The following is an 11,923-nucleotide window of genomic DNA, read 5'->3' on the forward strand; positions in this document are numbered from 1 at the left end:
GTGTGGCACCCCCCCTCACATCCCCATATCCCTGTCCCCCCTCACATATCCCCCCCCCCCCCCATGCATACACCATGTCCGGCATATTCGCACAGCCGTACGCAGACAGCGACCACCTCCAGTTCTACGCCGGCCAGCCGTACGACGCACGCCACGCCGCTCCCTACGCCGGCGCCGGCAACATGGGCAGCATGAACATGGCGTCCGGCAGCATGCTCTCTGGCCCCGGCATGCTCTCGGCCGGACGCTGGTGGGAGGCATTCGGCACAGGCGGCTTTGACGGCGAGCCGAGTCTGATGGAGGGTGCGTCTGACTGATTCTCTTGCTCAATAACTCTGACTGTACACCCCAGAACTCGGCATCAACCCGTCCCATATCCTCCAGAAATCCCTCGCTGTCCTCAACCCTGCCTCCAGAGTCGACTCGCATATCATGGACGACGCAGACCTCGCCGGCCCGTTTGTATTCTGCTTTGCATTCGCATTCTTCCTTTTGCTCGTGAGTACCACGCGCGTCAACGACGGCCTAACCCGTGCAGTCCGGGAAACCCCAGTTCTCGTACATCTACGGCGTCGGCCTCCTCGGCACCACCGCCATCTACCTCTTGCTCAACCTCATGTCCGAGACAGGCATCGACGCCTACCGCACCGCCTCCGTCCTCGGCTACTGCCTCCTGCCCATGGTCGGCCTCGGCGGCATCGGGATGGGTGTCGGCATCGACCGTCCGCTGGGCTACCTCCTCTCCACCATCAGCATCGCCTGGTGCACCCACTCGGCCAGCGCCATCTTCGTCGCCGTGCTGCGAATGGACCGCCAGAGACTACTCGTCGCGTACCCCATCGGCTTGTTGTATGGTTGTTTCGCGCTGTTGAGTATATTTAATGTAAACAAGTAGCATATGCATAGTCTAAATGATCAACTGCCGCCTAGTCTGCCACCTAGTACAGCCCGGCAAACTCGTCCCTTTTGGGACGGGCAAGGTGGCCTTCAGACGACTCGAGTTCGGCCCTGGACGGAATCGTGACTTCTGGTTGCGGCGATGGGAGCAACGCCCCATACGGCGCGAGAATGGAGTCAAACTCAAAGTCGGACGACCGCGGGAGCGGCGTGGTTTCTACAACATGGTTAGGGTGCACTAAAAGTCTAGCCGATTTGACGAACCGTGGTGGATGATTGCGTGCGCAGGCTGGGTCGCCTTGGCCATCCCGCTGACGACCAGCCTCCTCAACGCAGGTCCATCCAAAACCTCTTCCTTCTTCACCTCTCTCGCCACGCCCTCTCTCTCGCTCAACCGCTTCCCACTGGGACCCATCACGTCCACATTAAACTTTTCAGCCGAACCATACCGGTTCTTCACTTTTCCAAGTGCAAGCAGGACATCACCCTTTGTAAGCATGCCGTGTCGGCCCGTACCCTTCAGCTTGGAGATTTCGTCCGTCGACAGCGATGATTCTTGCAATCTAACAACATGGCTTAGCGCTATACAAAAGCAAGTAAAACACGCACAATCTGGATACACTCGGGAACAGTGGCTTGGAGTGCTTGATCTCCTTGTGTTCATGGTGCTTTCTCTCGTCCCTCGGCTGTTCCCTCGCTTTCTGTTCTGCCGCCTTTTGCTCCTTGACCTCTTTCGCCTGTTCAGGCTGCTGTGGCGGAGCGGGAGCAGCGGGCGGAGCGGGCGGAGCGGCTTCAGGGATAGTGATGGAAGAGAGATCGTCCCCTTCTTCAGCGAGCACTGCGATGACCTGACCAACTGGGATCTTTTGCGCCCCAGCTTGCACCTTTTGACGTCTCTGCAATCAGCCCATTGTCTCGCCCTCTGAATTTCGGGGCAATCTCCACGTACGATGATCTTGCCCATCACACCATCTTCCTGCGCTTCCACATCGATCGTCGCCTTGTCCGTCTCCTACAGCTCTCTGAGTTAGCCCCGCGCTACGAAAAGCACAACGAAAAAACTTGCAACTTCCAAAAGGACATCGCCAGCAGCAAAACTCTCTCCTTCATTCTTCTTCCATGACGCGATCCCACCTTCCGTCATGGTAGGTGACATGGCGGGCATGGCCATGTTGGTCGTAGCGTACCGAACGTGTGGAACGGCTGCATCGGTTGGTATAGGCGAGTCAGCGCGCGCCGCTTATGCAAAACACGAGAGGACGACGCAAAACCGACCTGCTCGAGGGGGAACCACCCTCGCGTTCCTCAACACACTGACAATCTGCCTTGTCGTCCTCATCTGTCAACTCTTCTTGTTCCTGTTTTGTCGTCAGTGGGGAGAGTGGGGGGGGGTATGGAGAGGCGGCGGGGCGGGAGGCGAGCAAATGCGTACAGCTGGGGAGAGACGTACAGGGAGATACGTACAGGAGATACGGATGGGGCGAATGGGGCTAGAGGCGGAGGGGAGCGCGGCAAAGACGGAAACGGCGCGGCGCGGTTGTATTTTGATCCCGCGTGCCGTTGGCGACGGGGAGAAGAGCAGATACGTTGCGATACGTTGCAGACACGATTGACATATCAAAACACACACAATACATCCAAACAACCATCGAAACATAGTGTAAGCCCTAAGCGAAACCCCCCCCGCACATCGATGCCGCACACGTCCCCTGTAAACAGGAAAACACGGGCAACACGTAAAAACAAGGGACGCATTTTAAACAGGCTCCTTGTAAAACAGTCCATCTTCTCCGGCGCCATTAAACTAGCCCTTCTATGGCATTTTTTGTGAGAGAAGGTGTTATGGTATAAGCCAGAGTTGATTGTGTATGGAGAAAAAAGAGAGAGGAAGGAAGAGAGAATGGAAAATGCCGTGCGCCGGGGTGCTGGGGCGGGTGGAGGCAAGTGCCACATCGCGCGAGACGAAATTGCCCTCCTCGGCGTTTTGCGGAGAGATGGGACCGGGGGCAGCTTCCGCGCTGGGAGAGCTTTGCGCAACGCCTCGCACACTCACTCGCCTCGGTCCAAACGCAAATCAAAATCTGTTCAGCCAAACCTCTCTTCTCCTTCTCTTCGTTCCTCAAGTAAATCAACCAGGTGAGTTGTTCTTTTCCTACGTCTACGGAGGACATGCCTGACTGTGTGAATCGCTCTCTGTTCATCCGGCTCGTCATATGTGCTTCACTTGATACCCGGAAACGCCTTGCCTCGTATCGAAAACTTTCTCTCACCGCTCCTCACCCACCTCGACTCTTTCCCTCACCCACCTCGACTCTTTCTCATCGGATCTACTACCTCCTCGCACTTGACTGTGAATCCAATAGGTGGGAAAAAAATTCGTCAACAATGGCCGACGTCGACATGTCCTCTGCTCCCGCTCAGCGATCTAGTAAGTTTTTTTCTTCTTGTACACTAAACGGATGTCGGAGAATGGGCAAAAGGGGGAAATGATCAGAGGAAGACAAGGGACCAAAGGACTGATGAAAACCGTGCTAGACCTCCGATACGGTATGAACAAGGGCCGACCCACCACCGTCATCCCCAAGACTGCCAGGCCTTCCAACAAGAAGGGTCTCAAGACGTATGTCCATTCCGACTATTTACCAAGTTTTTGGAGCTAACTTTTTTTTAAAAGCGAGAAGAAGACCTTTGTCAGGTCTGTCATCCGAGAGGTTGCCGGATTCTCTCCTTACGAGAAGCGAGTCATGGAGTTGTTGAGGAACTCCAAGGACAAGAAGGCCAAGAAGCTCACCAAGAAGAGGGTGTGTCGATTTTCTTTCATAGACGGGATGTTGGTGACTGATGACCGTTTAGCTCGGTACTCTCCTCCGATCCAAGAGGAAGATTGAAGAGCTCTCTGCCGTCATTGTCGAGCAGCGTCGTGCCGGCCACTAGGCGTCTTGGTCCCCAAAAACGAGATTTTGCTTGGTGTAAGCCGGGGGGAGGGGAGCGTTGCATTTCGTTCTGGGAGTTTGTACCACTCGACTGGATGGATGCAGCCGTTGATCATTCATGCGATTCCCGGGTTTTTTTCGATTGACTAATCGCTACATCACAATGGGGGATATACAAAAACCTAGACTCTCATCCAGACATCTCGTCTTGTAGCCCTATTCTCCGCTTCGAGCTCTTCTTCTTCCGCCGAGGTTGCGTCGAGTTCTTCGTCTTCTGCTCCGTCCTTACCCTGCTGCGCCCGTGTCTTCATGCCTTGCCATCCTTCCCATATCCCTCCTCTTAAATGATTTCCGCGATGACGCCAGCCAAACTGTTGCATCTCTATCAGCTTATTATAGATTAATGAAACGTACCCTGAGTATCGCAGCGATCACCCCAATGCCCATACCCACACCTATACTAGGCGCCGCAAAGAAAGCCAAACCACTCCCTATCGTGCCCAACACCCCGCCACCGACCGCGGCCAAACAGCCGCCTATCAGGGCATACTTGGTATACCGCAGTAACCTCCTCACCACATAGCGCAGGACGTAGCGAGTGGTCGTTAATGCGGAGCGCGTGGTAAGCGAAGCCGGGGCGACGGCGGCTTTGGAGCCGTATAAGAGGTAGGCGGCGTTGACTTTTGCGCGGTGGAGAGTGGATGGCGGTTGTCCCCGGTTGTCTATAGGCGGTTCTTGGGCAGTGGACATTGGGGTGTTTGGGTGTTTGTGCGTGTGTAGCAGTAGAAAAATGATTAGGGTGCGTGACTTTATGGTGCCGGGACGATGACGATTGAGAGACTTTGCCGGGTGACAAACCCAAAATGAAAGATTAACGCGGCCCGACCAGAATTGGGATCTGGGCAGGGGTGTCACTTGTGTATAAGGGGAGAATGAGCAAAATTTTCTTACGCGCTGCCCAGAATAAAAATGGGCCGGGAATTCGGTTAAAAGTGTGTGTGTGACGATTCATATTTATCTCTCCTCTTTTCCCTCTCCTCGCCTCCTCTTTCCGCCCAGACTCAACCCCCCAGGATGTCCTCAAAGCTCCCCGCGGCGGGCAAAGCCACAAGACAATTCCGTATCCTCGCGCTCCCCCTCGCACGTCTCCCCCGCCCACCACCACCCTCCAGGACGCTCCCGACCACCCCTCCCCCTTCCCTCGAATCCGCCTCCTCCTCCCACACCACCCCTCCAACCCCGCTCATCCTCTTCCACGCCCTCCAGCCTGAACCATCCGCCGACTCGCCCCCGTCACTTATCACAAAAGCGCTCGACAAGAGCTCCGAGACGTGGTTGAAGCTTGGCGAGAAGCCAAAGGGCAGCTGGATGTATTGGTTCTATGAAAAGGGCGAAAAGTTGATGGATAGGATAGAGTATGAGGAATGGGCACTCAAGGCGGTTAGAGAAGGCGAGGGCGTAAAGGTGGCCAAGGACGGGCAAGTGCTCGAGCGGATCGAGGTGAGCGAGCCGCTGTTGTCATTTTCCAGTGAACGCATTATGTGGTCTGCTAAGTTGCATTTTGTGCTAGATACCGTTGGTGCTGCCTAGACTTCCCAACCAAGAGATGCCGAGCCTGCTTCCCAAACTGCACCGTTTCCTCCTCAAGCGGATACCGCACCATAGAAAGATGATGTACCGCTCCATCCTCTTGTACGTTCTCTCCTCTCATTCAAATACACATGTATAACTGACCGACCACCAAAAAAAACAACCCCACCCCACAGCTCGCCCGTCACATGGCCCTTTGCAATCATCCCCATCATCCCCAACTTCCCCTTATTCTACGTCCTCTGGCGCGCGTGGTCACACTACAAGGCGTGGAGGGGTGCTACCTATCTTGAACAACTTATCAAGGCCGGTCTGGTGGTAGAGAAGGAATGTCCCGAGTTGACCGAGATTTACGCTGGGAAAGGCCGTGAACCTTTGGCCGCTACCGCCGCCTTGACCGATCCGTCAGGCAAGGTCAAGGCAGGTACAACGGCCCAACCTTTTCCTCCCCCCGCACCGGGACCTATCACCTCACAGGCTCAACACCCATCGCTCCTCCTCTCTCCTAGCCAGATCCCATTGCTGGCAAAGACTTTTGCGCTGAAAGCGAATGAAGTGGTGGATGTGACCAGGGCGGTGGAGCAGGCTGATTTCAGGGCGAGAAAGACTGATCAAGTGGAAGCCAAGGAAGCGCAGGAGAAGGAAAAGGCGAGGGAAGAAAAGGAAAAGGAAAAAGAAGAAGAAAAGGTGTAGTGTTCTGTATAGCATAGATTCCGAGAATATATATAAACCCCATGCATTCGAAAACCATCATTCATAATTATCAAAAGGTATAGCAAACGGGGCCACATTCTTAGTATGGTTTGTATCGGCGGGATTTCTTGAGTTCTTCCACCCGGGCTTTGTCATGTTCAAACTTTTGACGAAGCTCGGCAAGGTCTACCCATCGGTATCAGCTCATATTATCTTTTGTGGCCCAAAAAAAAAAAAAAAACATACCCTGCCTCTTCCTATCCAAAGCTTGGAATTTATAAAAGTCTGGCAAGGCCTGCGAGCCCTTCCCACCTATACCCTTCTTCTTCTCAAACCCTCTCGAGGCAACACCCACACCACCTTTCCCAAACCCATCACCTCTTGCACCAGCCCGTCCATACTTGCCGGAACGCACTACCACAGTAAACCCATCTTCATCCACCAACGCGCCCGCGCCCTGCTCTTTAGCACGCGAAGAGAGGAGGAGGGAATGGAGATGGTCGAATCGTGCCATGGAGGTGTCGGCGAATGACTTGATAGCCGACAAGGGAGGACGAAGAGATTTGTACAGAGCGGTGTAGTACGCCAACCCTGTAGGTTCGCCTTTACCGTATTTAGGCAAAGATACGGGTTCGGGAGCGGATGAGAAGAGACGGGACACGGAGATGGGGTCGAGGAAGATGATGTGGGCAGAGGAAAGACCGGATCGCAAGTATGGCGTCGAGCGGGGACAGAGCGCGGGTAGAGAGTCGATCTCGGGGATGGAAGTGGGGAGGTTGCGCCGACGAAGAGCGCGTCGTTGCTTTTTGGTCAAGAGATCGCCTTTGAATGTAGCTTCAGGTCGGTCGTCACCATCACCTTTATCCCCAATCTCTACATCCTCATCCTCCTCTTCATCCTCATCCTCATCCTCATCCTCATCGTCTTCAGACTCCTCATCAGACTGATCAACCTCCATTCCTCTGACTACACCTTCCAAAACATCCCCAGTCTCCCGCTTACCAATCCTAACATCCTCCACCACTCCGTATTTCCCAAACACTGTCCTCAGCTCTCGGTCCGTCACGTCCACCGGAAGGTTCACCACAAACACCGTCCGTCCTTCCGGTAATTCTTCTTCCGTCTCTTTTGCCTTTGAAGCGCTAGCACCTGCACCTGCACCTGCACTAGCTTTTGGTTTGTGTGCACGGCAGTAGAGGTAATGTTTGGTCTCGCTGATAGGTTTCGAAGAAGAGGACGAAGGGATGGGGATAGGGGCGGGGATGAGGATAGGGAGCGGGAGAAAATTGCTGTACAGTTTTGGAACGCCCTTTTGGGAGAGCTTGGATTTTGATGTCTTTGTAGACGGACCTGCTGCTGTCTTGGGCATCTTGCGAGTGAAGATGGTATATATATAGACGCAGGAAAAGATGTACAGTTATTTTTTCGGGAAAGACATATATATGCAATATGTATTGATACAACTTTTGTAATCACGTGACTTCTTCCCCGCTAAACAACATACCGAGCAATTCGATATCCTCTTTCCATTTACACATCCACACCCCGAGTCTCCGGTATATATATAAAAGGCCCTCACCATGTCCGCTGCAGCAGCCGCTCCCGAATCCGTCTTGCCTTACCCTCCTATCAAGAAGGATGCCAAGTTTGTCGTCCTTTCCGACTGGGTATGTCTGCTTTTCTTCCCCACGTTTCTTGTTCAAAAGGTAAAAATGTGGAACTGATAACTGACATTTGGATTCGCAAAGGATGGAACTATCACCGACAAGGACAGTAATGATTTTCTGACTGACAAACTCGGATTCGGGTTCGAGAAGCGGTCAGTCTTTTCTTTTCTTTTCTTTCTTTCACGTTTTGGGAGGTCCGCGGGGGATGCTGATTATGGACAACACTGGAAAACAGACGAGCACTCAACCTTGAAGTCCTCGATGGCCGGATTTCTTTCCGAGACTCTTTCAGGCAGATGCTCGAGTCTATCAAGGTGCCTTTCGAGGAGTGCAAGGAGGAGCTTATGAAGAGTACGTTTATTTGCTTCTTTTTTTTTGGGGGGGGGTTGTTTATTTTGTAAAAGATGAGTGGACTGATGGAAATGTTAGACATTAAGCTTGATCCTGGATTCGAAAAGTTCTATACATGGTGCAAGCAAAATGGTGTTCCCGTCGTTATTGTCTCTAGGTAAGCGCTAAACCCCAGCTCCTGTATTTACACACAAACTAACCTGGCAAAAAAACTAGCGGTATGACTCCCAACATCCGAGGCGTCCTCTCTACCCTCCTTCCCGGCCCTGACGCCGAAGAGATCGACATCATCGCCAACGACGTCAAGTTCACCGACCCCGAAGGCAAGGGCAACACCTGGGAAATCGTCTTCAGGCACCCTACCAGTGGCTTCGGCCACGACAAATCCCAGGCCATCTTGCCTTACAGGGACTTGCCCCACAAGCCCACACTGTTCTTTTGCGGTGACGGTGTCTCCGACTTGTCTGCAGCCAAGCACGCCGACTTGTTATTTGCCAAGACTATGGAGAACGGTCACTCTGATTTGCAGACCTACTGCGAGACGCAAGGTATCCGACATGTGCCTTTTGTTGATTTGTACGTGCATCCTTTCTCTTTAAATGGTAAAGCCGTTTCTGACACTTTCTAATCGCAGCACCAAGGTCCTTGAAAAGGTTCAGGAAGTCGTTGGCGGCAAGTCTGTGGACGAGGTTCTCAAGGAGGAGGGCAAATAGAGTGTTACGCGTAAACAAACGATCGTGTAATTTCAAGCCAAAAATCAACCTGCTTATGGGAAAAAAATTGTCAAGGGGGAAAGAAGGATACCATATTTGATACTGTATCTGCATACGCGGTTAGATTGGATAGACTGTAGCATGCATGAGTTATGGGTTTATTTGTGGAGTTTTGATTATTTTATTAAGGCTGGATGATGTCCTGCGCGTCATCGGCTGTGCTTGCTCAGTCACCACAGATTTCTCGCTGCTCAATTGTAACGAAACCAATCTTCAGCTTTTACATCTTGCATACTGCACTGTCATGGCCTGTTTTCTCCCCTCCAGCAGGGCCCCCGGTCCTATCCGCCTTGAAGACTCTTTGTCTGATATTATCCTCGAGAAATCGACCAATCTTGAGCTCCCGACCTATGACACTCTCGATGGTAGCGAAGAGCTCGAACAGCGCCTGAAAGCACTCAAAGACGAAATTCAGGATGCAAAGGTCGATTGGTAGTATGTATAAGCCTTCTTGTGCAATATGGAACGATATTAAAAAGGGGGATGCTAATGGCTTTCCTACCACAACAGCATAGTACCGAGTGAAGATGAACACCAAGTCAGTCATCTCCCTTCATCTGTACATTGGCCGATATTAACGACTTGATCACCTAGTCTGAAGAAGTAGGAGATTCGGAGAAGCGCCGTCAGTACATATCAGGCTTCACGGGTTCAGCCGGTACCGCTCTCATCCCCTCCTCGACATCTCAATCAGCGCTCTTGTTCGTCGACTCGCGATACTGGATACAAGCAGAACAACAAGTACCCAAAGGGTGGAAAGTGGTCAGAGTCGGGTCAAGTAGCGGGGGAGGAAGTGGGAGAGCGGATGCACAGAGTGGCTGGGTGGACTGGGTTGTGAACAAGCTGGAAGACGGGTCAAGAGTTGGGATCGATCCGAAACTCATATCTCTGGGTACTGTTTTTCTTTCCTCGATGAATTTTGATCAGTGCTTACTTCCTTGCAACGTAGACCTTGTTCACTCGATCCAATCGCGCCTGTCATCAACAGACTCTTCCATCACCCTCGTTCCATTGTCGACCAACCTCATCGACAAAATCCGCAATGTCCCTGCCCGTTCCCTTGGCCCTATCAGCCCCTACCCTCTCGCTTTGTCAGGGGAGGATACGCCTTCCAAACTCTCTCGTGTTCGAAAGGCCATTTCGCAGGCTGTGGGAGGGAATAGGAAGAGCAAAGTAAAGGAATGGGTGTATATTCTACCTACATTACCTGCTATCGCCTGGCTGCTCAACTATCGTTGTCCTTCGGATATACCCTTCTGTCCGGTAGCTTATGCCTATCTCGTCCTCACACCGTCCCAGTGTGCTGTATTTGTGGATAAGCGTAAAGTTGAGAATGAGCTAGATGAGAGATGGAAAGGGGAAGATGTTGAAGTGAGAGACTATGGAGTTGAAGAGGTAGGGAAATTTGTGAAGGCATTCGTAAATGAGAATTCAGAGGAGAGAAACGTAAGGGTATTTAGCCCTGCAGAGTGCAGTTGGGCTCTAGCCGAGGCATGTTCACCTGTAAGCTGCTAGAACCTTCTCTTCAACACCAGACCGAAGCTAATCGCCATTCTCTCTTTATCAAGTCCAAAATAGCCACCATCACTTGTCCCGTAGACGTCCTTAAAGCAGTGAAAAACCCTGTCGAACAGCAAAACTTTCGTAATGCATACCTCAGGGACGGACGGGCCATGGTCAGATGGTTGGCATGGCTGGAGAAGATGTTGCTCAAGAACGGGAAAAAGGTTGGAGAATGGGCTGCTGCTCAAGGCTTGACAAGAGAAAGGAGAAAGGAAGACTACTTTGCGTGAGTTTTTATAACAAATAAACAGGGTTGACGAATTTGGGCTGATTGATATATTAAGCGGCCTTGCTTATGAGGACATCTCTGCTTCTGGTCCTAACTCTGGTAAACTTTCATTTTGCATAAGTGGACTTTACTGACTCTTGATGACTAGCTTTGCCACATTATGCTCCTCAGCGAGGAAAGGACAGGTTGATTGACCCGGATACCACTTATCTGATGTGAGTCGATTTATCTAACCCCTGGGGCCAGATACTCATTCATTGGCTGGATCCAATCAACAGCGACTCTGGAGCACAATATCAGGGTCAGTCCGCTCCTACATCCATTATGAACAGCACCGTAATTAGACCTTGATCTAACTCGTCCCGTACAGACGCGACCATTGATACCACTCGCACTTTTTACTTTGGCTCTACCCCTTCCCCCGAGCTCAAACGCGCATATACCCGGGTGCTTCAAGGACATATGGCAGTCAGTATGGCTAAGTTCCCTAGAGGCATGCCGGGGGATAGGTTGGGCATGCTTGCGAGGAAAGCGCTTTATGAGTGAGTCTGGGGTTTGGAATGCTATCGAGAAGGAAACGCTGAAGTGCTCATTCTGATCAGCGATGGATTAGATTTTGGGCAGTAAGTATCGGAAATATGGATCCTCCTTTTTATCACCTTGTAAACTTGCTAAGAAATAACCATAGTGGAGTAGGTCATGGGATAGGTTCGTATCTCGGCGTACATGAAAGTGAGTGCCTCTTCCTTCACTCTTAAACGTCAGACAGTTTGGTTTGGAGCTGATAATCTAACTCCAGACCCGATGTACTCGCACGATATCGCCTTTAAACCGGGTCATATTACCACTGTCGAGCCTGGATATTACAAAGAGGGAGAGTGGGGTATCCGAATTGAATCGGTCTTGTTATGTAAACAAGTCGAGGTAAAGTCATCAATTCTCGTGTCACAAATGTAAGTGGCTTATCAGGTGGTATAGACTCCAGAGGACGGGGAAGCATCTCAGTTCCTTGAATGGGAACGAATCACTCAGGTGCCAATCCAAACTTCGCTCGTTGATTGGTCGCTTATGGCAAAGTACGAGATGCGCTGGCTGAATGAACACAATAAAACAGTTCAAGAAGCTTTGGAGCCGCTTTTGCAGGGTGATGAGGATGCAGAAGCTAGGGAATGGTTGAAAAAGGCTTGCAAACCCCACAAGATTTGGCCTTGGGATGGAGTGTAGGTT

At 51.7% G+C, this 11,923-nt stretch overlaps 8 protein-coding genes across 8 annotated transcripts; 5 read left to right on the forward strand and 3 right to left on the reverse strand.

Moving 5' to 3' along the window:
* Positions 1–74: 74 nt before the first annotated feature.
* Positions 75–895, forward strand: CNBG3930 (hypothetical protein; the record flags this gene model as incomplete). The annotated part of the gene is made up of 3 exons (XM_769000.1): positions 75–303; positions 353–498; positions 539–895. The coding sequence occupies 3 exons, from the start codon at positions 75–77 to the stop codon at positions 893–895; spliced, it is 732 nt and encodes a 243-aa protein (XP_774093.1).
* Positions 896–938: 43 nt separating this feature from the next.
* CNBG3940 (hypothetical protein) lies at positions 939–2,236 on the reverse strand (the record flags this gene model as incomplete). Its single annotated transcript, XM_769001.1, has 6 exons — positions 939–1,114; positions 1,162–1,460; positions 1,507–1,781; positions 1,847–1,909; positions 1,964–2,100; positions 2,173–2,236. The coding sequence occupies 6 exons, from the start codon at positions 2,234–2,236 to the stop codon at positions 939–941; spliced, it is 1,014 nt and encodes a 337-aa protein (XP_774094.1).
* Positions 2,237–2,797: 561 nt separating this feature from the next.
* On the forward strand, positions 2,798–3,831 carry CNBG3950 (hypothetical protein; the record flags this gene model as incomplete). Its single annotated transcript, XM_769002.1, has 5 exons — positions 2,798–3,033; positions 3,261–3,325; positions 3,433–3,517; positions 3,572–3,698; positions 3,751–3,831. 5 exons carry the CDS (start codon positions 2,798–2,800, stop codon positions 3,829–3,831), a joined length of 594 nt encoding a protein of 197 aa, XP_774095.1.
* A 181-nt stretch (positions 3,832–4,012) lies between these two features.
* Positions 4,013–4,580, reverse strand: CNBG3960 (hypothetical protein; the record flags this gene model as incomplete). Its single annotated transcript, XM_769003.1, has 2 exons — positions 4,013–4,201; positions 4,245–4,580. The coding sequence occupies 2 exons, from the start codon at positions 4,578–4,580 to the stop codon at positions 4,013–4,015; spliced, it is 525 nt and encodes a 174-aa protein (XP_774096.1).
* Positions 4,581–4,904: 324 nt separating this feature from the next.
* CNBG3970 (hypothetical protein) lies at positions 4,905–6,113 on the forward strand (the record flags this gene model as incomplete). The annotated part of the gene is made up of 3 exons (XM_769004.1): positions 4,905–5,330; positions 5,401–5,522; positions 5,597–6,113. The coding sequence occupies 3 exons, from the start codon at positions 4,905–4,907 to the stop codon at positions 6,111–6,113; spliced, it is 1,065 nt and encodes a 354-aa protein (XP_774097.1).
* Positions 6,114–6,213: 100 nt separating this feature from the next.
* Positions 6,214–7,482, reverse strand: CNBG3980 (hypothetical protein; the record flags this gene model as incomplete). The annotated part of the gene is made up of 2 exons (XM_769005.1): positions 6,214–6,299; positions 6,360–7,482. The coding sequence occupies 2 exons, from the start codon at positions 7,480–7,482 to the stop codon at positions 6,214–6,216; spliced, it is 1,209 nt and encodes a 402-aa protein (XP_774098.1).
* A 211-nt stretch (positions 7,483–7,693) lies between these two features.
* CNBG3990 (hypothetical protein) lies at positions 7,694–8,844 on the forward strand (the record flags this gene model as incomplete). The annotated part of the gene is made up of 6 exons (XM_769006.1): positions 7,694–7,780; positions 7,862–7,932; positions 8,016–8,131; positions 8,210–8,288; positions 8,348–8,707; positions 8,766–8,844. The coding sequence occupies 6 exons, from the start codon at positions 7,694–7,696 to the stop codon at positions 8,842–8,844; spliced, it is 792 nt and encodes a 263-aa protein (XP_774099.1).
* Positions 8,845–9,148: 304 nt separating this feature from the next.
* Positions 9,149–11,920, forward strand: CNBG4000 (hypothetical protein; the record flags this gene model as incomplete). Its single annotated transcript, XM_769007.1, has 13 exons — positions 9,149–9,339; positions 9,415–9,442; positions 9,499–9,796; positions 9,854–10,407; positions 10,473–10,693; positions 10,752–10,795; positions 10,845–10,911; positions 10,975–10,997; positions 11,067–11,238; positions 11,299–11,319; positions 11,385–11,428; positions 11,496–11,620; positions 11,675–11,920. 13 exons carry the CDS (start codon positions 9,149–9,151, stop codon positions 11,918–11,920), a joined length of 2,034 nt encoding a protein of 677 aa, XP_774100.1.
* Between the last annotated feature and the right edge of the window lie 3 nt (positions 11,921–11,923).

The sequence above is a fragment of the Cryptococcus neoformans genome, chromosome 7, assembly GCF_000149385.1.
Source record: "Cryptococcus neoformans var. neoformans B-3501A chromosome 7, whole genome shotgun sequence".
NCBI lineage: Eukaryota > Fungi > Basidiomycota > Tremellomycetes > Tremellales > Cryptococcaceae > Cryptococcus > Cryptococcus deneoformans.